The sequence below is a fragment of the Asterias amurensis genome, chromosome 14, assembly GCF_032118995.1.
Source record: "Asterias amurensis chromosome 14, ASM3211899v1".
Lineage (NCBI taxonomy): Eukaryota > Metazoa > Echinodermata > Asteroidea > Forcipulatida > Asteriidae > Asterias > Asterias amurensis.
The window spans coordinates 18,111,747-18,138,107 of NC_092661.1; the positions used below are offsets into that span (position 1 = coordinate 18,111,747).

Consider the following 26,361-nt stretch of genomic DNA (forward strand, 5'->3'; position numbering starts at 1 on the left):
CCCCCCCCCCCCCCCTCAACTAAGTAAGGAGTCAAAAGGAATTAACTGAAGGGGCTATTTGTAGAAAGCAACAGTGGAACGGACACGGGAAACAGTTTGATCAAGGAAACTGGCAATAAAAATAAACAGTCTCAATATAGATCCCTGACTGGGATACGGATGGATGGTTTTTTGCAGAAGTTGCGGGTGGGTCTTATCGGCCTGAAAAACTCACTGAGACTGGATTTAATTTGATGACCACTAAAGCTCTTGATTGGCGGAAGATAAATATTAGGGCCCTGTTAGGTTTGAAACTTGGCACGATGGTAATACAATCTAGTACGGTCTGAGGAGACATCATGTACGTAAAACTCTCTCTGTTAAGGTGGCTCTGAAAATAATTCAGTTCAGTTCAATACTTTATTCATCATGCCCAGCATGAAAATTACTTCCTCGTTTAGCACATTAAAATACAGTTATTAAAAATAGCAGAAAAACATACATGAATCGTAGAAATTGAAACAGCAACAATATAGTAAAAATATCACATGGCAAACAAAGCGTTTTTAAAGTACACCAGAATTAAAATATACAATAAAACAGAAACTAAACTAAGGATGATTAGGAAAGGAAAGGGGGATGAAAAAGGATGGAAGGAAGGATGGGGTGGGGGGGGGGTGAATGGGAAGACAATGCATGGGAACGAGGGAGAGACCATAGGTGACATGGATTGGGAAGTACGAAGCAAGTCATCTAATAAAATTCCTGTTAAAATAAGAAATCTTTTGTTTACAACTCAACATTTTGATCAGTATTCTCTGATCATCTTCAGGAGAATGCTGGACCCTGGTTTTGAGTTCAATTTCCAGTGACTGAAATTAGCACATCTTTGTAATAAATTGTTGTTCCTAATATTTGAATCAAGAGAAGTGTTTTGATCCAAATATTAACACACTGTTATTGGAAAAGAATATTGAAATGGTGATCTTATGACTAAAGCTTGCATCTACCTATAACCAAAAGAAAACATTTCCCAGATTAAAAAACGACATCGGTAACTCATGTACTCCCTAACTTTACACAGAGTCAACAAGTGGATATCTTTAATTTAAAAGGAAGTTAATAAATCTATTATAAATTAAATTGTTGGAACTATACCCAGCAGCTGTTCATCGTTTCAATGATCAGTTCAAAGTGAAAGGGAAAAAGAAGGTTGCAAACAACTGTTCCTCCTATAATAATTTATACTAAAGTTCTTTCTCCCCCAGAGCATGTATTATGACCGTAGCTTTATCAAATTATGTCGCTTTTTGAAAAAGAATGCAAAGTCATTACTTGATGTTGGCATGAACCAAGCATAATTTTCAAGGGCTGTGTGTATTTATTGAACAGTTTCTGCCACATAATCAAAGTCATGCTGGGAATAAGTCCTGTTTGATACTGCCTTTGGTGATCACATTGGAATCTATTCTTCAAATAGGGATCTGTGCTCAGCTTTTACCCCATTTTGAATCAACTGCATCAATGAACTTCTTCTTATAAATTTGTTTCCAAAAAAATAAAAAATAAAAATAAAAAACTTGAAGAAGAAAACAAACCCAAAACCAAAAGCATTTATTGGTTTTGCAAGTTCAATTGACCCGTCTTATAATACTCAAGGAACCCACTTGATGTTAAAGTAACACATGCCTTCACAGTGTTTGACTTTTTGCCTCGCTAATGCTTTTTGAGGTGGTTTTATAATCTAGACTATATGGAGCCTTGTAAATAATGTATGGGTAATATAAACAAGAGTGTGGTAAACAAGTAGTTTTTACCAGGTCACTTTGTGCACACATTTCATTTTGAAAGTAAACAAGGCTTCCCTTTCACATGGAAGTCATTGTAAGCCACAGAAGTTGTACTGTAGTCTCAAGTATCAGAAACTAATTTCATCTTGTATGAATAAATTCATGGAGTGGGCAGGAAAAATACGTAACAGACACCTTACCACATGTTTTCAGAGTTAGTCTTTTGGCTCATCAAGTTGATCTTTGATATCTTGTGACATCATGATGGCACCAGTGCATTTATGTAACATGATTGCCGAAACACATGTCAGCCATGCACTAAACAAGTCAAGCACTATTAAGTTTGAAGGAACAGCCTCGGCTCCAAGATTGTTTGTTGCTGTTGCATTGGGTTGAATCTCATGCTGATGATACGCAACTAGCAACAAGCAACAAGCGCCCTCATAGTTCATTTCTGCATTTATCTAAATCCAGGGCTCAAACTCATTGAGCTGCTTAAAGGCAGTGGACACTATTGGTATTTACTCAAAATAATTATTAGCATAAAACCTTACTTGGTAACGAGTAATGGAGAGCTGTTGATAGTATAAAACATTGTGAGAAATGGCTTCCTCTGAAGTAACCTAGTTTTAGAGAAAGAAGTAATTTTCCAGGAATTTGATTTTGAGACCTCAGAATTAGATTTTGAGGTCTCGAAATCAAGCACCTGAAAGCACACAATTTAGTGTGACTAGGGTGTTTTTTCTTTCATTATTATCTCGCAACTTCGATGACCAATTGTGCTCAAATTTTCACAGGGTTGTTATTTTATGCATATGTTGAGATACACTAAGTGAGAAGACTGGTCTTTGACAAATACCAATGGTGTCCACAGTCTTTAAGCAAAAAAAAGCAGCTAAGTATAAGAAAAATACTCTCACCAGAATGAGGGGTACCAGCCAAACTACCATGTCACATGTGCAATTTTTGACTGGTATCCTTCTTATTTCTGCTTAGCAGAAAATAGGGAAGCAATTTGTTTTTGCTAAATCAGCTTTATGAAATTGGGTTTAGTCGGTAAAACAAAAATGTTTATTTTTCTCGAATTAATAAACAGGCCTGAGCACTTGTGAAAGTTTTCTAACCCAAAAGAAAGGAAGAAAGAATCTGTCTAACAATAAAGAGTTTCTTGACAGCTTTTGCTCCGTTGGTAGAGTGCCGGCAGGTTAATCTGTGGGTCAAAGTTTCATGTCCCTCTCTAGTCAATTTTTCTTTGTTCAGTCCAAAATAATTTATTTGCTGTAAATTTTATTTGCAATTTACATGATAGATTTAAAAGAATGATGCCCAATCATGTCTGTTTAATATGATTTGATGTTTCCAACTCTACATATGGTCGATAGTTTTTAGCAGTTGACAAATCTAATCCATCTCTCTCGGCCCACGCTCCTCCAAAATTACTCTTCTTAAATGATGCATGCTCATCCATTAATATGTTTTGTACGGTTAAAGGTAGTTTTAATCAAGTTAACTCTATTCTTACTGTCTAGCCAATCTTAATACGATCTCTATAGCTTTCATGTTGATACGTTATTAAATTTTATGTAATAAACCACTAGGGAAACTGGCTGAAATAATTTTGGGTGGGTAGAACAATGAAAATTGACTAGAACTGGTACTGGGACTCAACTAACTGAGCTCACCTGGGCCCAATTTCATAAAGCCTGTAAGCACAACAATTTGCTTAGCATGAAATTTCTTCCTTGATAAAAGCAGGATTACCAACAAAATTTCCATCTGTTGCACATTGCTTGTTACTGGTATTCAGCCGTTGCTTGCTTATCCTGAAAATCACGTGGAAATTTGGTTGGTAATGCTGTTTTCATCAAGGATGTGCTTACAGGCTCTATGAAATTGGGTCTAGCCCTTATGTTGACAGTCTCCCTACTTTGTCAATTGAATTTGAAAATGAAAAATCAACATTTTACCGTGAAGTCTGTGGTGGGGTCATTTTAGAGAAAGCATGGAACATTATCAGGTGTACATAAAAATGTTGACTCTGAGCCTTCATAACAATTTGTTGATTGATTCTTTAACAATTGAATTCAAAATCTATTAATATTTGTTTGTTTTTCATCAGTGGTGCGTAAAGGCGAAAGTGGGTTTATCTACTTCCGGCTGATGACAAAGAAAACCAAATGGTTGTGGGTCCAGGCTAAAGGGCGAGTCATCTACAAGAGTGGTAAACCAGACTATATTGTGTCCACACACAGACCAATGAGGTAAGACTATAGAGGGCGCTGTCACTTCACAACAGTGTGCATTGTGCACTGGGGACTTGTAAGGGGTGGCATGGCATTGTGATTGGCCAATCCGTTGTGGTCCCAATGTGCTTATTACCTACTGATATTGTATTGCCCCAAGTGACTTGAGAAAAGACCAAGGACTGAATCCAATGTATCTTGAGAAAATAGAATGTTGTAAACAGCTGAAGAACCATAAGGACTGGACACTATTGGTAATTGTAAAAAAACAGTCTTCTCACTTGGTGTCAACATATGCATAAAATATCCAACCTGTGAAAATTTGAGCTCAATTGGTTGTCGAAGTTGAGAGATAAGTATGAAAGAAAAAAACACCCTTGTCACACGAAGTTGTGTGTGTTTAGATGGTTGATTTCGAGACCTCAAGTTCTAAACCTGAGGTCCTGAAATCAAATTCGTGGAAAATTACTTCGTTCTCAAAAACTATGTCACTTCAGAGGGAGCTGTTTCTTACAATGTTTTATACGATCAACCTCTCCCCATTACTTGTTACAAAGTAAGGTTTTATGCTAATAATTAATTTGAGTGATTACCAATAGTGTCCACTGCCTTTAATACTATATGGTTTGAATGCTCTTAAAAAAAAAAACTTGTTTTAGAGACATGCAAATGTACTAAAAACACATATCAATATTTCAGGACGATGGATGTTGATTTGTGTTGACATAGTATGCTGTTTGTTGATAACAAGTGTAAAGATACCACATCATGAGCATTAGTTGGAAACCCATGCTTCTGATTACCATGGCGTTTGACCTCTATGATGTTATGTCAGTGATGGTGGTACTGCCTTTTGGGTCTTTTTGTACTTGATTATTATCCATTTTGTCCGACAGCTATGTGCACAAGATATCTGCATAATTGAGCTAACAAGAGCTAACATGAGTACGGTTAATAAGGGGGTTGCACATCATGAACATGACAGATGCAGAAAAGAGTCTATTCACAAAATGGTTTATGTTTTCAGCTCTTTTGTTCTCGTAATAAAATGTTAGTTTTTTTAATCCCAAACTGTTTGTGTTTTAAAAAGTTGTAATTTCAGCACATTGTATTCTTCCAATAAAAAATATTTGAAAATCTCTGAAAAATTTTGTTTTGACAGATGTTTTTTCCAGATTTCTTCTTACTCAAATATTGTTCTGCAGAAAATATGTCACCTCTTTTAACCTTTTTTTAAAGATGCTACGTCAGATTTGTGGCCGATTTGACCCAACAATTTTGACTTAAAATTCAATAGGTATTTTGATGGTGGTCGAGAAAGTTACAAGCTTTCATTTGAGCCATTGCTCGAAAAAGTCCGCCAATTATTAGTAGCAGTGAAATAAAGTGCTCAAAATTAGTTTTTGTCGGGATCCCGACAATATATCACGTGACCAATTCTTATGTGTTTTATAAGAAATGTTTTAAATTTTTGTCATGATTCCTCACCATTAAAAGTAAAAGTTAAATTTTTTTTGTCAGAGCGGGTGATACGCTTTGAAATACCATTCATTAAAAAAAATCTATTTTTTAATGTTTGGGGCCAAAAATCTGACATAGCATCTTTAAGTGTTTCCAATGCACTCACAATTTGCTGAACAAAGATTAAACAAAATTGTTATACACTAGCCCACACTGCGTACCACACAAGCCTAAAGTTACTCCCCTTTTGGCGCACTGGTGCCTGTGTTCTCTCATTTATCCAGGACAAATTTTATAGTTGTCTGATTTTTGTATGATCAGGAGAAAGAAATTCAGTTCCTGCAGGTATTTTCCATCTGCTTTTGCTTTGAGTGTCATAATCTCATCACTTCAGAGGCTTAAACAAAGCAAAAATTTTTGTTCTGTTGCAGTGACCAAGAAGGAGATCAACATTTAAATGCACGGGGAGAGCCATTTAAGTTCCCCTTCCGTGGCAATGCAGAGCTATATGATTGCAACCCACCATACCCTCCCATTCCTATCCCAAGAGGTACGTATTATACAGTCAAATAACCTTACTTCTCTTAAAATTGTTATCCTAGGAGCAAGTTCGAGTGCGCACATTTAGTCCACCAGTGGTCGACCACAGACTAGCAACGCACATGCGCAGTTTGGTAGTCTAGTCAACCTTCCACCTTTTTGCTAAAGTGTCACTGGTTCCCCTTTGCGCTTAGCACATGTTAGAATGGAACATACTGTTGGGACCAGTGAAGAAACCATGGTCTCGAGGCTGGTTCCAAATGGTCGACCACAGTAGTCAACCAATGGTCGACCAGCCTGGGTTCGAGTAAAAATGGTCAACCTTTAGTTAACCATTGTGCACACTCGAACTTGCTCCTGGTTGTTAAACCCTTTTGAGGCCGTAGTGGCCACAAGCGGCTTGTACCAAAATGCCCATAGCAGCCACAAATGGCCGCAAGATTTGACCTACTTCCATTCTTGAAACCAAAGAGGTCAAAGTGTAAAGTTCATGTCAACAACGGCTGCCCTTTAACCATTTAGAGGCCTCAGCGGCAACAAGCGGCTTGTACCAAAATGTCCATAGCAGCCACAAATGGCAGCAAGATTTGACCTACTTCCATCAACCTAAGAGGTCAAAGTGTAAAGTTAATGTCAACAACGGCTGCCCCTTAACCATTTAGAGGCCATAGCAGCAACAAGCGGCTTGTACCAAAATGTCCATAGCAGCCACAAATGGCAGCAAGGTTTGACCTACTTCCATTCACAGTCGTAGTGAAAGAAAAGTTGCCATTTTCCAATGTGTACCATGTTGACTTACTACTTGCATTTACAAAACGCAACAGAATTGCTGTTTATTTTTTTATTTTATTTTTTTCAAAGACATTTTTACTGTAAAAATAACAACATGCATTAATCACATTGTGTGTGCGGATTGTGATGATTATACATAACTGAATAGTCTCTATAATGATTGGTGCAGCAATGTGCAAAGCAAATTTATGAACTTGATTAATGCTTTGACAAATATCTCAGGGTTAAGCGAGGGGTTTAACCCTGCTGAATTCTGTGAATGATACTCAAGCTATAGTCCATTAAGGAAGCTATCAACTTAAACTTCAGGTAAATGTTATGCTAATTGTTTTGTTTATGTGTCTTTTTACAGCTATTCTTGAGGGTAGAGCCAAGTTCCCTACCAATTTCCCACCATTCACTGGGGATGGCCCCCCTCCTGGTTTTCCAGCTGGGGGTCTACCTCCTGGCTTTCCAGCGGGAGGTCCACCTCCTGGCTTTCCAGCAGGAGGTCCACCTCCTGGCTTTCCACCTTTCCCTGGTGATGGACCACCACCCGGTTTCCCTGCAGACGGTTTCCCACCTGGAGGGTTCCCACCAGGCAGGCTTCCTCCAGGATTCGACCCTCACTCACAAATGCCAGCAAGTTTGGATCTTCCAGGGATGTCCACTCGCCAAGAGAGAAGACCCAAGCTTGTTGCCAGGCGGCAGCTCACCAAGCCCCAGCACGGCACTCCACCCCCAAATGTCACAGTGAACCCCTCCAATGGAACCATAAGTTTCAACCCAATGTCCAGAATATCACCCAAGGTGTCTTTATCAGAGGCGACTCCACAAGCTCCTCCACAACAGCTGCCTCAGCCTTATCGCTCTACAACCCAGGAGGAACACCTCCAGCAAGAGCTCCAAAAATTCACTAAAGCCTTCCAGGATGTCAGTATGCGAGAAGAAGCTAATGCAAGAGCCTTGTCTGACAGGGATCAAAGTAATATGTATGCAATGCAAAACATGCCCACATCTTTGGAAGGTCTCACTATGAGCAATCAGATTGATCATAGTCAACATGGCAGCCAACATACTCTGGATTCCAGCTCAGTTAGCCTTGATACTATTAATCCCGTGATTAACTCCCTGGATTCTGAACTAAATGAATTTGACACTGATTGGATAGTCTTGAAGACATCTCCACAAAGGGAGAATGACTTTAGCCAAAGTTGTGCTATGGTGTCTTCGGCTACACCTAACCAGGCAGTGTCCAGTGCTTCCTCTAACCCTTACTCCTGTCTGCAAGGCATCAATGTTGGCAACCCTAAAACTTCCTGCATCACATCAGCACCCACCTCAAACACACCAAGAAATGCCTCTACAAATCTGCTTAACTGGGATCAGCCATCAACAAAATGGTCTCCCAACCCCATGTCCCATAACAGTGTTGGCGACATTGAACTGGGTTCATCTACAAAGTCTATCCCATCTTTCAGTGATGCCCTAGCCCCCATCACCTTTGACGAGCTCATCCCCACTCTTACGCCCAACGAAAAACAAGAACAAATGGTTATGCAGAGACTTAATGGTGATAACCTTGGGTTCAGATGTGAACCTGAGCCCACTAAGCCAGTGTCAATGCTGATAGTAAACCCCATGCATCAAGCTCCTCCCGGGCTCGATGATTCATCCATGTGTGCTGGACAACAGTTCCCCGTATCCCTTCCCTTTTCTCAGTCATCAAATACACCTCAAATACCTCCAATACAAAGAAATGGCGGGCTAGACGCCAGCCATGATTCCTTTACCATGGTGGATTTTCCCAGCATTAGTGATGAGATGTCTCCTGTGAGCCAACAGTATGACAGCATGAGCACCACACTGTCTGACAGTCTGTTCAGTCCTACTGGAAACACCAGCGACTTACCAGCCAACTGGCTCCACCAAAGTGTCAACAGTCCGCCCGATATCAAATATCCACTGACAGACGAGCAACTTCTCACATTAACAAGTCAACACAATGGTTTCCCTGCAATGAATGCAATTCCCCAGCACAATGGTGTCACCCCATCAAGCTGGCTGCAGCAGCCAACTAACCAAGGTACCTTGACCCAGCAACAGCGACAGCATTACCGTCAGCCACACAATATGGGCAGTCCCAGGCAGGCCTTTGCTCCAGACAACACCTTCAATCAATTATCTCAAGTCATGGTCCACGGAAGCCTGACAGAGCAGAGTTTTTCCAACCAAGAGCAAGTGCATCCAGTCCTGAATCAAGGAAACCTTTCACAGCAGCAGCGAAGACAAATCATCAATAACTTGAAGGGTCAGTCTATGCAGCCACCAGACTACCAAGCTGTGTATGAGAATACAATGGTAACAGAGAATACTCTGCTGACTGGAGCTAATGGATACAATGGGCTTAATGGAGATCAGGAGGTCATTCTTATGCAACAGGAATATGCAACTATGAGAGTGAGTATCACAACATTTATTACAGTAAACAGAATTTGAAAAAAGGGTTTTAGATTTGTTTATTTTTATTACGCTCCAACCACACAATGGGAGACTTTGAGGCGCTTGGTGGCAGCAGACTTACCAGGTAAATTTTCGTTGTTTGCGTAGTTATGAGCGTGCGCACATTATCGATAACAATGGATTCTACCTGATAAGTCTGCTGCCACCAAGCGTCCTGGAAGTTTCCCATTGGCGCCAATGACAGGATTAAAAGGAAATGAAATGAAATGAAATGTTCAGTTTGAGATGTGGGAGGAAAACCCCAATGGGCTTTGGTCTGATGTGGGATTAAAACTGGGGTCCACTGAAGTGAGAGATTGGGAAAGAAACACTGAGTCAACCTAATCCCCAATTGTCTTACTTGGTTGTAGGGAAACTATGCAGCCCAGCCTTCAGCTTACCAGCAGTTTCAACAACAACAACAACAACAACAACAACAACAACAACAACAACGACAGCTGCAGCAGCAACAACAACAACAACAACAACAACGACAGCTGCAGCAGCAACAACAACAACAACAACTACAACAACAGCAGCAACAACAACATCATCAGCGGCAGCAGCAACAACAGCAACAGCTGAATTTCAAACCTGACTTCCTTCAAACAACCAATATTCCTGAGCAGCTATATCTCAACAATGTTCCATGATGTCTTTTGAAACCCCTGCCATACTTCAAAGCTTGATGTTCTTCAGGATGCAACCAAAGTAAATCAAATTACTTAATACATGTATTTAAGTCTGGTGTAAAGGTTAGATAGGGTTAGCATTTGTTTCAGAGATTCTGTTGATGGGAACACAAACAGGTGCATTATGTTTTCATCAATTTTTTCCTTTTTTTCCCCTCTAAGTTAATGGAAACACAACCACAAATTTTGATCGTTAACTGCATCTTTTCCCCTCCCCCATTTTAGTTACATTGTGAGCTGAAAGATGTTTTTCTACTTCCAGCTCAAAAGCCAGCACACATTGGTGTGTAATTTTACCTTTTTTGGATTGTATAGCATCATTTCTTAATTGGACTGTTTGGTTTGCAAAACACAAATTTCTCACATAAATACTTGCATACAAACTAGTTCAATAACCTGTTTCCTGTGAGCACCTGTTCATTGTTCGAGCCAGTCTTTTCAAAGTGGGTGTGGAATGAAGTCACGCTTACCAACAGGATGGAGCAAGTTCGAGTGGACACATTTAGTCTACCGCTGGTTGACTACGGACCAGCAACGTACATGCGCTGTGACGCACTCACTCGAACGACTCATTTAGAAGTCTAGTCAACCTTCCACCTTTTCGCTTTAGTGGCACTGGTTCCCCTTTGCGCTTTACACACATTAGAATGGACATGCTGTTGGGACCAGTGAAGAAACCTGGGGTAAGAGGCTGGTTCCAAATGGTTGACCACAGTAGTCAACTAATGGTCGACCAGCCTGGGTTTGAGTGCAAATGGTCAACCTTTAGTTAACCAATTGTGCACACACAAACTTGCTCATGGTTGTCAGTTCAGGATTATTTCCCATCACCATACTCAAAAAATGTTTGTTGCAGAGGGTGTGTTTCCCACCCACCCAAATGTCTTCATACTTGAACAAACTATTTTTCTCTTGTACTAAAGTACCCCTTCCAATTCTCTAAAATAATTCCTGAGGTTTCCAGAACACAATTAAAGACACTGGACACTATTGGTAATTGTCAAAGACCAGTCTTCTCACTTGGTGTATTTCAAAAGATGCATAAAATAACAAACCTGGGAAAATTTTAGCTCAATCGGTCGTCGAAGTTGCGAGATGATAATGAAAGAAAAAAAAAACACCCTTGTCACAAGAAGTTGAGTGCTTTCAGATGCTTGATTTCAATCCTCAAATTCTAAATCTGAGGTCTCGAAATCAAATTCGTGGAAAGTTGCTTCTTTCTCGAAAACTACATTAGTTTTATACTATCAACCTCTCCCCATTACTAGTTTCCAAGAAAGGTTTTTTATGCTAACAATTATTTTGAGTAATTACCAATAGTGTCCAATGCCTTTAAGACACAAGGAGGTGGTACAACGTGCCATGTATAATGCACATGATGGCATTTTTTTTGTACACATACAATATTACACCTATGCACTTTAAGATTATGCAAAGTTGCATCACATAGTAAAAAGAAAGAGTGAAGACAATTAAAATGTGATGGATTTATAAAGAGTAAAAGATGATGCAAAAGCCATATTAATATCAATGTAGATATTATTGAGATATAATTTGTGTAGTGGCAGTGCAGCTAAAAAGGTCTTGTAAAAGATTGAGTTGTGAAGATAAGACGGCTACAGTTTAGTTAAAATTTATATCATTTTTGATGGAGTGAACAACCAACTTGTTGTCAAAATAAGTTTGTGTTTGTGATTATGTTGTGCATGTTTCATAGGAAGTGTTCACTCCTGATGAAAAGAGTAGGGAATATCTTTAGTTTCTGTCCATTAACTTTCCAAGTCATAAAAAAGTGCTTAATGTTGAAATTAATTTCGTTAATGTTTCCGGTTATTTGGATACATGCTAGCAAAGCTGTCAAGTTATTTAATCCTAGCAGTACCCATTAAAGAGGTTCTATCATTCTTAAAAAAAAAGAGAGACCTAAAAAAGTTAAGCCAACTCAATTTTGGAGTCACATTTATAATTTTCACAAAGGTAATTTTAAGCTCTAGCTTTGGATGTCACTTGTACAAATTCTTTATGAGCAAGGCTGCTTTCAAATCAGCCTTGCTGAAATACACAGTTCTAAAATTGGGCCTGATGTAATCAGCCCTCACCACTGCTAGGGTTGAAACTAAAGATTGGTTAATTTATAGGTCAAGGAACCATTGGATCATTTTAAAGGCTTCTGGTTACTCTCCACACTTAAATAACATTTATAAGACAAAATGGGCTTGATGTAGAAAGGTTTGCGGTAACACCATGTAATGACTATCTCTAATGAGTTGGGGTGGTTCTGAAAAGAACCGTTGGTTTCAACTCGACGTTTCGATCAGTATGCTCTGATCGTCTGTTGATCGTCTTCTGGAAAAAGGACCTGACGAAACTTGAAAAAGATACCAACACTTGCCAAATGAGCTGGGTTTAATTTCATATAGCTATTTACTGTTAAGCAAATATTTGTATACAGTGCTTAAAGGCAGTGGACACTATTGGTGATTACTCAAATTATTTATCAGCATAAACCTTACTTGGTAACGAGTAATGGGGAGCTGTTGATAGTATAAAACGTCTCCCTCTGAAGTGACGTAGTTTTCGAGAAAGAAGTAATTTTCTCGAATTTGATTCCGAGACCTCAAGTTTAGAATTTGAGGTCTCGAAATCAAGCATCTGAAAGCACACAACTTTGTGTGACAAGGGTGTTTTTGTTTCTTTCATAGTTGTCTCGCAACTCTGACAACCAATTGAGCTCAAATTTTCACAGGTTTGTTATTTTATGCATATGTTGACATACACCAAGTGAGAAGACTGGTCTTTGACAATTACCAATAGTATCCAGTGTCTTTAATACAAATTGGTGCAAGGGTAAAAACCAAATAATATTTAAATATTTGTGCTTACTAGAGTAGGAACATGTGCCTAAGCATAAGTATATTTTTCAAACCAAGAAGAGTTTACAGCATTTGTGCCAATCACAATTGATTTTTTTTATTTTCAAAGATCATTAAACTAACACCAATAACTTTTATTACTGGAGGTGGAAAATTATTGCGGAGAAAGTTTGACAAGATTTACATATTTCAATACCTTTTCACCATTAAAAACTTATTTCCATGGCATTCATAATGAAGTCCAATAATTGAGAAATCATAATGCTACCATAACCTTCCGATTAAACCACTCCTGCATCTCTTTTTTGTAGAACTTACTGCCTTTATCAGATTACTGTACCCAATACCAACTCTGCCCATGTTTATACTCCTGTAGATAGAGAAGCAATTAGTGGTCAAGATTCTTACTCTGTGGTGTCACATACTAACAAACTTGCCTCCAGAACAAGAGTGCCCAGTTGTCACAAATTCAGAACACTATTTGTGAAGAGAATTCAGGAATGCTCTAGGTAACAATGATATCAATTATTCTTTGTTAAGTTAATGAGTTGAGTACTTCAATCACTTTTTTGTTCTGTTGATGTTCATTTACCATTGTGTTACTTTGTTCTCACGTTACTTTTGTTGAAACCAAAAACTTTTTTTGGTAATTAAACCCTTACAGTATTATTATCATCACAAAACACTGTTAGTATGGTAACAATTAAATAATAGGAAGACGAAAGAACAAAGAAGGAAATACAATTTTAAGTGTCATTTCAGTATTATTTTTCATCTTCATTGTTACTTCTGTTGAAAACAAGGACATGGTACATTAGCTGTAAGAAAACAACATCTCATTATCTTTATAAATCAAAATATCTGTCAATGAGAATGGGTTGTTTGAATTTGAGTTTTTCCCTCTTCCCTTGTTTATCCCCCAGATGTTTTTCCCCCGGAAAGCCTTAAATTATGTTGGTCCTCCTGAAAATCTAATAACAAAGCAATAAATCAGATAAATGTTATTTCTTCATGCTCAGACATTTTTAAAGGATTTTCAGTGAGACCTTTTTGTAATCTACAGAGGTCAAGCAAAACAATAACTTTAAAAAATAAGAGTGTATACAAGTTTGTGTACAATTGTAATAATTGTACCCCATTGTTATATTGTGGAATGTGAAATCAAAGTAACAGTGATAGAGAATAATACTCATGGTGACAGGATCAAATCCTGCATTGGACACACCATGGAAACTGAATCACAAATATAGTTTGAAAGATATGTAAAAAACAAGATTTTAAAAATATTTTTGACATGTTTTAAAAAGAAATAACAAAAAAATGTGAGATACCAATTTGTATCTTTAATAGGTTAAATAAATTTTTCTCAAACAAAGATCTATATATTTGGATGTTTTAATATGATGTCCTTATTATTTGTCATGGATTTTAAAACGCACGTCTTTCATTTAATATCTTTGACGTGGGTGTTCTCGAATACTAGACCTTTATCATGGTGCGTCCATCTTGGTTTTGTCTCCCAGTCAGATCAATGTGACCAAACCGAGGCTGGAAGGAAAAATAGTCTGGTTCCTTTTGGTACAATGAATAGTAGCATCCATTACTGTTATTGGATAGAGGGAACTTGACCACGATGATGGTTGCATGTTAAAGGTCATTGAAGTTTGAAAATGAAGACAATGTTAATAAGAAGAAGCATGCGGTGATGAACACTGTTGGTTATCTTATGTTATTGCATGCATTTCATTCTGAAAGTTTGTTTTTTGAGATTATATTGTACAGATCTTCATATAATAAGTGGTAAGAGTTATTATTCTTCAGTGTAGAGCATTGTTTGTATGAATGCCTTTCCGCCCAATCATGGTTATTTTGCATGATAATCACATTCTTAAATTACTGTAAATATTGATTGTTATTAACACATTAAAATATTCAAGGATAATTTTTGTACATTCTGTTTATAAGATTAAGTTTTGTGTTGAAAATTTGTTTGAAAAGATTAATTTACCGTCATGTGTGGCCTTGATTAAATGGTTGCACCAAAACTGACTTGATACAAATCATTGTAAACTACCATTTTGTAAACAGTTCAGTTCAGAAAAGGTCAGTTTGATTTGTCAGTTGTCATGTAATGTTTACTTTACAATAATGGCACTCTGAACATCTGACAGAATCGACCTATGGGAATCTTTGTTGAGATGACAGGTATTTTGTTTTCCAATGATCTTGGTGCTTTTTCTTCCTGTTTTTGTTATTTTTTAAAGTGTTTTTTTGAAACATTACCACCGTATTTATTTCATTTCTTATAAATGCTTTTAAATTTACCGATAAACGTTTCACTTTTTCTTTTGCAAGTTTTGTTTGCAAAGTTACTAAAGTGGCTGTTTAATTTTTCACAGATTTGTTGTTGACTCAAATTTTTAATGAAATTATTGTACTTCTAATAGTTGCACTTTTGTCTGAATAATATACTTCCAAAGTTAACATCTTCATTTTCTTCAGTGTATCACTTTTGTACAGTGAAACAGTTACTCAAGAAAGTTAAAGTTGTTTCTGTTTTGTTTCTCCCGGTTTAAGTTTTTTGTTCATCCAATGTTGGTTTTTCAGTTTGAAATTCCTCATTAGATTTGCGTTTTATCTTCAAATACTAATACATATGAAAATATTTTTGTTTAATGTTATGTTGAGTTGTTGACATTCTGATTTTAAAGAGTGTATAATAATTGTATTAATAAAACCATAAAAGAAAAGATTGGAAATTGAACTTGTTCATGCTTTTCATTAATGTTAATTTTGTTTTGTTTCTGATTGGTGTTAATGATACTTATTTGTTCTCATTTCCAACACTAATGTTTTCAAGAAAATTGGCAACCTGAAAAGTTTGGTAAAATGAAAAAAAATTGCAACATTATGCGATTTCAAGAAAAATGCATACAAAACATTTATAATTTAAAGGAACACGTTGCCTGATCGGTCGATTTGGTCTTTGAAAAAAAAAGTTTGTTTTAAAAGTAGAATGCAATGATCCTCACAAATTTGCCTCGAAATTGCGTGGTTTTCCTTTTACTTTGCGAACTAACCCATCGGCCATATGGGAGTCAATGGCCGACCGTGTTAGTCGACGAGGTAAAACGAAAACCACGCAATTTCGAGTGATAATTGTGTGGATCATTGTATTCTTCTATTAAAATATCTTTCTAATCATATGTATTTTATAACAAACGGTTTAAAACGCTTTTCAAAAACCAACTCGACCGATCCAAGGCAACGTGTTCCTTTAAGAAAATTTGATTCAAATTTGGTCATTAGGAACAAATTCTACTTTGTTTAAATTATTAAAATTAAATTACCCTCTCATTTTAACCATTCATTTAAAAAGGTAAATAAATCCATACAGAGGGCGCTATATGCTTTCACCGTCGGATTCATGGGTACATGCAAGGCACTATAATTAATACATGCAAACTAAAATTAATAAACAAAATAAAGCTTAATATTAAAAAATACTCAACAAATACTTTAAGTCTCACAGCTTCTTGAAACCAACCAGATAGATTTTTACTAAACTTCAGATTTCCTTTTTAATTGTTGGTTGGTCAGCCGTTTTGAATTGCCCTAGAAAAAAAAACACCCAATGTGCATTTCCCAAACCAACTTGCTGCATTCCTCCCATTAAAATAGAATGCAGTAGGCCTACCAACTTTAAAGCCTAAATTTATCAATACTCCTCATAAGTTGAAGCACAGAGCCCCAGGTTGTGAAACGTTGTTGTCTTTAGTATGCAATTATTTTAATAATTGCATGACCCCAAAACGTTATTATTCAAAAGACTTTGAGTGGTACAAATTATGGCGTATGAATTTTTGCCTATTAAGTGTGGATGGATGGCGCACCAATACACCTAACCCTAACCCTAAGGGTGCACCCCACCAAATAATATCTCATATAGCACACAGTGCAAAATGCTAAATATTCAAAAACACACGAAAATACTTAAAAGTCTCACAGCTTTTAACTTGAAAGGGAAAATTAATGCTTGACTCGTGAACTTTTATTCTCTGCTCATCTTTATATGGGGAGTCCCTGGGCCCGTCGAGTTATTCTCTCTTCTCGTAAAAAAACACCCCTTCACAGGTCTAATTATCAAAACGTCCGAACATCAATCTTGAGAAGTGTCCCTACACCTCTCAGCAAATAGAACCATTATTTCAGGGCCTATGTCATCCAAAATACCTCAAGCTGGAGGTCAACAACCCCCAGGTCACAATTGGGCAACATTTTTACAGTGAAACACTTTCTGGGGCTCTCAAATCTGTCTAATATAGAATATTTTCAGGGCCTACAAAATATTAATGAGCTCGACGCTCTGTTTTCTCCTATTTGGTGGGGTGCAACCCTAACCTGAAGGCGAGTGTCCCGCGCACAGGAAGGGTGCGGCAATAAACCGCCGTCTGGTTTGCAATTTTTTCTTCACATAAAATTGCCATCATAAAAGCAATTCCTGATTTCATTTTTAAGGATTCCTTTTTTAATCGATTTAGAAAAAAAATCGAGAAATATTTCCCCGTCGAAAAGCACTACGACAGTGGCATTTGTTGATGTACCAAGTACGCATGTACGGACACAAAAAAAATGCGTCCGGTTGGGGAAAGTTTTTAGCGGAGGCCATGCTTTTTAAAACTTTATCATCGAGTCTATAAAAGCATGGGGTAGGATTATTGCATAATTATCTGTAGATTGTGCAGAATAGGGGCAAATGTAAAATATTACGGCCTTGGTGACATTGTTTTCACGGGAGGATGCAAATTTTTGCGACAGCCCAACGTTTTGCAATTAATTAGAAGTAATAAACGTAGGCCTACGCCTGTTCGCGATAGCTGCTCTATAAAATAAACGAACTATATTTGACAACTATTTTAAAATTTCTCAAATCACAATAATCATCATTTCAATACATGTCGAGTTTAACTCGGTTTATTGAATGTTTAACAAGCAACGAATATCTTGAACTTTGTATTTTTTTAAATTCACACACTGAGGAGGATCATAAGTGGAACATTAATTCAAGTTCGAAGTGAGTACTAATCCATTTCTACATTCCTTTCTTTGTTAAAGGCAGTGGACACTATTGGTAATTACTCAAAATAATTATTAGCATAAAACCTTTCTTGGTGACGAGTAATGGGGAGAGGTTGATAGTATAAAACATTGTATCTCAACACATGCATCAAATAACATACCTGTAAAAATTTGAGCTCAATCGGTCGTCGAAGTTGCGAGATATTAATGAAAGAAAAACCCTTGTCACACGAAGTTGTGTGCTTTCAGATGGTTGATTTCGAGACCTCAAAATCTAGTTCCGAGGTCTCGAAATCAAATTCGTGGAAACTACTTTTCTCGAAAACTAAATTACCTCACTTCAGAGGGAGCTGTTTCTCACAATGTTTTACACTATCAACCTCTCTCCATTACTCTTCGTAATCAAGAAAGGTTTTATGATAATAATTATTTTGAGTAACTACCAATAGTGTCCAAACCAAACTTTTTGCATTGATAGCTTTTTATAAAGATGTATGATATATGTACACGCTTTTATACTATGCTTTAAATATACATATTTTCGATCAATAAATATTTTATGACGAAATTGTGGGCTTAAATTGTAATTTTCCTCCACTTGGAACTTTATACATCAATTAATAAAACCACAAGGGAAATTAACTGGATAAAAGTGAAATAATTTAGAGTTGAATTGAATAAATCAAAATTGACTAGAGCGGAATTCGAACTAACTACCTCTGGATAAACATTTCACATTGAAACTACTGATAACATTTTCTATTCTTTGTAATTTCTCTCTTTGGTTTGGCCTAAAAAACCAGATACTACATTGTATTCAAATATATAATTACCTTATACATAACAATACATCATTCATGTATACATCTGTATATTATTTAGCAAGGATTACCTTTAACAGAATTTCTTATGGAATCGGGTATTTTTTTTATTTATTTAAGTGCAATAATTTATAGATTTGACCAGGGGGAGAGGAAAACAACACTCAGCAGCAAAAGGAACATTTGAGCTTGACGATTTTCAACTTATTTGGCTGAAATTAAATGAAGGGGCAAGTGTTTTCTGTTGTCAGCTGCAAACGTTTTTGTTGAAATCATAACATATAAAGCATACATTCTCCCTGGATAGGAAGTTCAATCTGTTCAATACATTTAGTAAAAGCTTGGCTCTTCCCAGCATGCTTAACAACCCTTGCTACTCCTCGTACAATCACAGTCTCATTAGCGCGAATGGATCGCATCCCATGCCTCTCACAAGAGTATCTTAGAAGCACTTTCATGATCACAGAAATGCGTTTGATGATTGTTTTGTCCTTTGTTATCTCAGTCCCGAGTTCAGTTTGGCATGGGCTGACTTCTTCAACTGTACCCCGTCCGATGGGTCGTCGTGCTAGATCGGTCAGCACCATCTGATCGCCTGCATCCACTGCCACCATGCTGAAGGCATAACCGGACGGGTCGCTGTCCGACCAGAAGAAATTAGGATTGTCATTTAGGCTACCGGTAAATGTTAACCTTCGGCCATAGCCCTGACCTATGCGGAGGAGATGTAGGGCCTGTCCATTGAATTGGTGACGTGGTGGTGACGATGTCTGCTGGGCAATGTTGCTGGAATTGTTCAGAACACGGACTCTGTATCTGAAGCCTGGCATGATGCGTTGATCAACGTGGAATCCTGCACAAATAAAAATAAAATAAAAATCGAGAATTTTTTGGTTAATTAAGCAATTCAAAATGATAAAATCAACTCTTTTTTTAAACTGAAATTTTAATTGACTTATTTTTAAAAACGAAAAAAAAAAAGTCTCACCAATGACGGGCATTTCGTGCTGTTTCAACCCATGAACTTGGTAGGAAACTGGAACATCCACGCTCTCACACACAACTGGGCCTTGTTTCTCGATGTTATTATTTTGGCTGGATGGTGATGAACATTTAGTCCTTTCTGACTCCAAAAAGTCAGCACTGGCAGAAAACTTCTCAAGCCGAAATTCATCTTCTTGAAATTGATTTTTCACCGAACAGAGCTCTGATTCTGCCGCATGGTCAAACGGCCCGTTGTATGCCCTGTCCTGACGGAATAGCCCGCCCTCGAAGTCTGCGTTATTTTCAAGACTCGATATTCTTGAGTCGGCTATATTCCTCACTGCATCATCGTCTGGCATGTTGAAGGAGCAGATATTTTGAAGCTGAGAATCGTAAAAGTGTGTGTCTACTTCAGTCATTGTGTCTGTAAATGGGAAAAGAGATGTGAAATAACAGTTATACTTAGTAAATCTCATCTTTTAAGTCATACATAACGTGTGCAAAAATTGTTCTGTGGAAATTTCCTAAACGTCGGTCAGCGCATGGAGGGAGCATGGAGGGGAGGCAGACTGTTTCCAAGAGACAGTTTCGCTGCAAACCACGAGGCAAATACGTGATCTCAAAACATCAACTCTTTGATAATATTTTGCTTGTTGTCCAAAGTTGATCACGTCGTGAATAAATAACATAAAACGATCAACTTACCTTGTTTTTCCTCCGTATTTATAACAGAAAACTGAAATTATGAGCGAATTCCCGCCGATACTGAAATATTCTGCGCGATAAAATGAGTAGTAGGCCTTCACACAATTTGTCAACACTAACCCAGCGCATGTGAGCTTGCCAATTCATTCACAAATTTTGATACCCCTCTATACCAAATACGGAATTGCAATCCCCATATACGGGAAACAAGGCTCCGCCTACAATTAATACTACACGTTGATTGGTCAATACCCACTTTGCCAAATTATTAACTCCGGTGTGATTGGATCATAATAAATAAGGAACCTGCATGCCCGGTGCATGCTCAACGAGTGTGAACCGCATGCGTTGTTTAGCTGCGGTCTGCAGTCTTGTTTTTGTTTGGCAAAAACCCACGTGTGTAAGCAGTTTCTCCCAGGATTGCTCCATGCGCGCGCCCCCGTGACTGATGCACGAAGCCCGTCCGTGCACACACGAAGCATATCACGAAGCAAGTCCAGTCAAATACGCATTTCGTTACTAAAATGGCAGTTTTGTGGAACAGCTGTGAGTAAATGCTGAAAACTAAAAAGCCGGGAACAATTTTCGACTCCTGAAGGACTTATTTTCTGAGCTGTTGGTAAGTAAGAGCATCAGAGCAATGAACTGACTCGATGCAGACTTAACGCACATTCAGCCTAGCCTGTATTAATTTACGTACGGGATCAGTTGGTCAGCATGAACAACAGCGTGGTAAACTGTATTGTTGACCTGCGGTTGACCTGTCACAGCTCATGCATTCAGTTCTCGGGCATGTGTGTTTGTTTATATTTCGAAATCATCCACAGTCTTACTTATCCTTTTTTCATGCACTGCCATTGTATTTAAAGTGATTGCAATCAAATAAAAATATCAACTTGCACGAGTTATCCACTCAGCTCGTGTGTGTCTGTCCATCTGCTGTCATTGTCAAAAGTATCACAATCATCAATTCAATGTCATGAGTGACCGATCACGCTCCCTAAACATGCACCAATTACACATAATATCTGTATATTATAGGAAATAAAAACTTACCTCAACAAACAGAAATATTCAGATAAAACTAAATAATCAGTTTTTATTTTTTTGTATATGGTCACGGATGACTACAGGTAAGTGCATCATCTTTAAAATTCCTTGAAATTTATGCCTCAGAAAATGGTTTTACTTTAAAAAAAATAAAACTGTGTGGATTTATTATTATTAATTAAAGGTTGGATCATATTTATATAGTAAGAAATGTAAATTTTGTTTAAATTTTTGGACATTTGCTCAGCTCTGTCATGTCTGTGCTACATCATCAGTGAACATGATGATATTGCAAATCTTTAGCGATATTGATTATAAATGATCAGTCTGATGTCTGTAAATGGTACCTAGTGATAACCTGCTGCCATGGAGCTAAGAAGATTATTTGGAATGCTATTCCTTTTTTTCAGAACTGAAGTGTCACCTCACCAGGTCAGTTTCATTCGTGGGAGTTTGACATTCTTTTAGCATTCAACCATGGCGGAGAGTTGTCCATTACCAGCGATGGACCTGCAGACTGGTCTGCCATTGGCCCAGGGGTTATATTCACCGGAGATGGAGAAGGATGCATGTGGTGTTGGATTTATCGTCAACATTCATGGAATCAAGTCTAAGAAGGTAATTCCACCAATGAAGAAATCAAAAGAAATCAAAGCACTTTCAAGGTCTTGACTTGAGTGTGCGCCATATTGTCCATAAGGTAGGCCTATGGTTTGTTTATTTTTGAATATCCAATGCCGTCTGTGACTCTGTGACTGGAACTAGCTTCACACACTGTCTAGCTAGATGGCAACTAGTGTTTGAAGTATACAAATCTGTTCCATTGCTTGTTTTTGTTTTGAGTGTATGGTTAAATGGTATCAACACATTGTACTTGTAACCTCTCCTCCCCCACCCCCACCCTCCCAAAAAAAACCACACACAAAAAAAAAAACCAAAACAAACAGAATTTTATCGAATTTTATTGATATCATTACTGTGCTGGAAGTGCTAAGCTGCTCTATTTTGACTGTGTGTTTAGATCCTTGAAGATGCATCTGTGATGTTGTGTAGGATGAAGCATAGAGGTGCGTGTAGTGGAGATAATGACACAGGGGATGGAGCAGGTGTTATGACATCGATTCCACATCAGTTATATGCGCGTGTTTTGAGGTAAGATTTATATTTGAACATTGGAACCCGTTTCGCTACAGTGAACCATTATTCCATGCTATACCTTTTGCAAAAAATGTTGTTTTGGTCGATATCAGAGTCGAGGAGCGATTTCGTCCAGTAATTTATACTAATAATAGTAATAATAATTGTGGCTTTTTATATAGCGCACATGTTCGTCACCCAGTGACGCTCCTGGCGCTGTAACATACAGTATTTTCCTGCCAGATGGACTATGTTTGAATTATGAGACCTAATTCTGATAGCGCCATGTAATGCTTTACAAGGTGCCGTGGCGCAATTTGCTGCCGATCGGACCAGGAACACTGGGGCGAACCCCTTCTCTTTTCGACAAGTGCACTGGTTCTTTTACATGCGTAACTAAGCTTGGGCGATATCACGAAATTATCGAATATCGCGATATTAATTTGGACACGATTTCGATATCGGATGGATTTGGTTTTAATCAAAATATCGATATATTGCGATATATCGCGATAATCGCGATATATCGATATATCGATTAAATATCGCGGTGTATTTGCTAGCTGATACCCTATAGGTTTGGAGTAAAACCAGAAGAATAGGTCATTAGAACACCTCTCTTATACTAGGACTGTCTCTTCTACAAATTTCACTTGGAGTTTTAAGACATGATGTCAAATTTCATTAATCGCGATTATATCGAATATCGCGATATATTGTCGGCGATATATCGTGAATAAAATAAATCGATATCGCCCAAGCTTATGCGTAACATAACATATGGGACCAACGGCTTAACGTCCCATCCAAAAGACGAAGCAATGGTTAAGTGTCATGCTTAAGGACACAAGTGTAAGATAACAAAATAATTTAATTTTTTTGGGTGCACACTGAATGCCAAATGTTGAGTAGCTAATGGCATTTTTTGACTGCTACATTTTGTGTTGCATTTTGCTCTGCTTTTACAAGGGAAATCGATAACTGATGAGTTAAATATTTGTTAATGATGGCCATTTGATGGTACTTAGTTTGAATATTGCAGCATTTATCCCAAACCATCGCTCGGGTTTGTTTGCGTTATTTTTTTAATGCATTCACTTCTACATGCTTCTACACACTAAAAAACCTCAATCTTAATTTTAGATTTGAGCCCAAAAGCCTGTTGGGAATAAGGTCAAGGCACTTGAAGGTTTCCATTTCTAATTTATTTCTGCAGAGATGAACTTGATATAAACCTGCCTGGACCATCCCATTATGCCACAGGGATGATCTTTTTGGACAGAGACACTGCACCACAATGCCAAAAGTTATTCACAGACTTAGCCACACAGTGTAAACTGAAGGTAATTTATTCAACATTTAATATGTCATTTTTTGTTGCATATTATTCTAATTTGATAGCAAATTTTCTCATATATTTTCAGGAAATTTTGAATTTTTTAAGAGAATGATTTGAAAATGAAATTATTTATCGACCATTTAAATATATGTTTTAGTTATATGTTTACATTATTGTTCAAAAAATTTATTTTAAAACTAAGAACATTATTGCATTGCCCCCTCTGTGTAGAGAAATTCTTAAGTATGGTCTGGGATGATTGTGTTTTTGTATTTTAGAATCGACTCCGGACAGTCGGGGGAATTTAACTATAGCAGTGCCTTGTAATAAATTCCTGTTATGCGTTGCGTTTTGAGCTGTGAATTATTCCTTTTTCAGAAATTGAAAATAATTTGCTGGGAATCAGAACCGATTTCAGTCCAAGGAAACTCAAGTTCCAACTTTGTTGTGGTCACAGCTTGAATTTTGACATAGAGGTAGTTTTATGGTCACATGGATGTGTTTACCAATACAAATGCATGATAATAGGACTTATTTAAATGGCCTTGGCATTTATCCGATTTAAAAGCAAAATATTTGTTCTGTAACAGGTCTGGAATTATTTTTATCTTTTTAGAGGGCAAGGCCATTTTTATATCCCAAAGGCACTTCCATTGGAAAATGTTTAAAGTCTATAGGAATCTTTTGAAGTTGCTTTGGCCTCCCTAGCTTCTGTGAAATAGACCCCTTCATTGGCTGCCATTGATTGCTGAGGTCAGACAATTGAAAAATGTTTCATAAAGCCTGCAGTGTAAGCGCAAAAGTTTGCTAAGCACAGAATAGTATCGCTTAGCAGAAACAGGTTACCAGCCAAAATTACATTGAATTTGCATTGTTGTGGCTGGTATCCCACTCAATTTTTGCTTACCTAAGAAATTTGTCAAGCAGTATTTTCACCCTAACATCTTTATGAAATTGGGCCCTGGCCACACCAACTCTCAGCCAATGATAGGTCTTCATAAATCTCAGTTAGGGTGCTGTTTGGGTCTTTCGTATATAGGCCTTCTGTTAGTGCTTTGTTATTTCTGATTGTCTGTCCAGATACCTGGGCCCAATTTCACATAGCTGCTCAAGCAGAAAATACTGACTTCAAAAATCCCTGCTAGGCAATAATGAGCAGGATACCAGTCACAAGTTTTACTTGGGCTTAATATTTTGGTTGGTAAGTTTATTCTGGTTAGCATAATATTTTTTTGGTTAGCTTGTTTATGTGCTTAACCCGTGCCCTGACTATGTTCCCTTGTCCCTTTTATGTGTAGATTCTGTGCTGGCGCACTGTACCCCATGATAGTACTGTCATTGGTGAGATTGCTAAGTCCAGGGAGCCTTTCATTCAGCAGGTTTTCATCACTGGAGACTTTGAAGGAGACGAGCTGAAAAGACAGGTACGTGGTTAAGGCCATATCCGAGTTAGTGGCTATGAATGTGGCTATTGCTACAACTATGGCGATCGTTGTAGCCGTTGCTGCCTAGTACATCAATGGGTGCGATAAATGAAAGAGACAGGTTGGGTTGTCACTGACTGAAAAAGTAGAGCTCTTCCTGATTCTGCAGAAAGTTTCCTGAATAACCCAAATCTTTTCATGTTCTGATGAACACATTTGAAAATCTCCCAAATTATGGAAACTGTTTCCCTATCATCTTGGAATGTAAATCTACATTCTTCCCTGAAATCTCCATGATTGCAAGATGTTAACTTTTGCAGCTCTAGAAAGTGAGAAAGTGGAAATACGTTAGATAATGCATGCTCAGCAGCTCAGCTGTAAATGACCTATTATAGGAAATTAATGTTTGTTGTTATTTACATGGTTTCCATATTGTTAAGTATGTCCCTGTCTGACCTTCATATTTTCATGAATTTTAAAAACAGGTGTTTTCTTTACGCAAGCAAGCAACTCACACAATTCCTAAGCATGGATACCGATTCTACATCTGCAATCTGTCTGTGGACACTGTCATTTACAAGGTAAGAATTATCCTTGAATTTTTTCTAAAAGAACATTCATCATATCGGTTTAAATGCCGTTACAGAATTGGTTAGAAAAAAATGTGTCTAAGATCACAGATTTACATGAAACTTAACACAGTCTAATGATGATAGTAGAAAACATCTCTTGAAATATTTCTGTCTGAATGTCATATTTGAGGAAAAATGAAAGCACATACAAATCCTCTTGGATAAACCTTTGCTCCATCATGTTTATTTCATCCTTATACAAGTCCCTAGTTAATCATTATAATTACGCCATGCCTGAGCCATTGACTACGTCAATTCTTCATCTAATATAATTACTTCGCTCCATGGGAATGCAGTACAAAAACATGGCCTCGTTATGTAAACATTATCTTATACTAT

At 37.5% G+C, this 26,361-nt stretch overlaps 3 protein-coding genes across 5 annotated transcripts in view; 2 read left to right on the forward strand and 1 right to left on the reverse strand.

Moving 5' to 3' along the window:
- Window positions 1-20,858, forward strand: part of LOC139947382 (uncharacterized) — a 99,790-nt gene extending 78,932 nt beyond the window's left edge. Inside the window, exons 9-13 of one of the 3 annotated variants that reach the window (XR_011787347.1) lie at window positions 3,889-4,030; window positions 5,905-6,023; window positions 7,158-9,244; window positions 9,658-15,411; window positions 20,849-20,858. Coding sequence is in view for 1 of the 3 variants with exons in the window: in XM_071945288.1 (XP_071801389.1) it covers window positions 3,889-4,030; window positions 5,905-6,023; window positions 7,158-9,244; window positions 9,658-9,939 (2,630 nt within the window). In the remaining 2 variants the exon portion in view is untranslated. Of the gene's footprint in view, window positions 1-3,888; window positions 4,031-5,904; window positions 6,024-7,157; window positions 9,245-9,657; window positions 15,584-20,848 lie in introns of those variants that run through there. The other 2 variants (XR_011787348.1, XM_071945288.1) reach the window with 2 other exon arrangements.
- LOC139947018 (uncharacterized) lies at window positions 17,796-20,564 on the reverse strand. Its single transcript, XM_071944833.1, has 3 exons — window positions 20,441-20,564; window positions 19,740-20,159; window positions 17,796-19,604 (listed from the first exon to the last, which is right to left on the reverse strand). The coding sequence occupies exons 2-3, from the start codon at window positions 20,152-20,154 to the stop codon at window positions 19,024-19,026; spliced, it is 996 nt and encodes a 331-aa protein (XP_071800934.1). The 5' UTR covers window positions 20,155-20,159; window positions 20,441-20,564; the 3' UTR covers window positions 17,796-19,023.
- A 1-nt stretch (window position 20,859) lies between the features above and the next one.
- LOC139947381 (uncharacterized) overlaps window positions 20,860-26,361 on the forward strand; it is a 41,094-nt gene continuing 35,592 nt past the window's right edge. The window contains exons 1-6 of the mRNA XM_071945287.1: window positions 20,860-21,059; window positions 21,901-22,108; window positions 22,512-22,642; window positions 23,844-23,970; window positions 25,265-25,390; window positions 25,876-25,971. Of these exons, the coding sequence (XP_071801388.1) occupies window positions 21,968-22,108; window positions 22,512-22,642; window positions 23,844-23,970; window positions 25,265-25,390; window positions 25,876-25,971 (621 nt within the window). The 5' untranslated portion in view covers window positions 20,860-21,059; window positions 21,901-21,967. The remainder of the gene's footprint in view (window positions 21,060-21,900; window positions 22,109-22,511; window positions 22,643-23,843; window positions 23,971-25,264; window positions 25,391-25,875; window positions 25,972-26,361) is intronic.

Excerpts from the sequence above, each read along its gene's own strand:
- LOC139947018 (XM_071944833.1), bottom strand. The coding sequence starts at position 20,154 with ATGACTGAAGTAGACACACACTTTTACGATTCTCAGCTTCAAAATATC. Across the intron at positions 19,605-19,739 it reads GCACGAAATGCCCGTCATTG|GATTCCACGTTGATCAACGC; the intron begins GTGAGACTTTTT and ends TTATTTGTGCAG.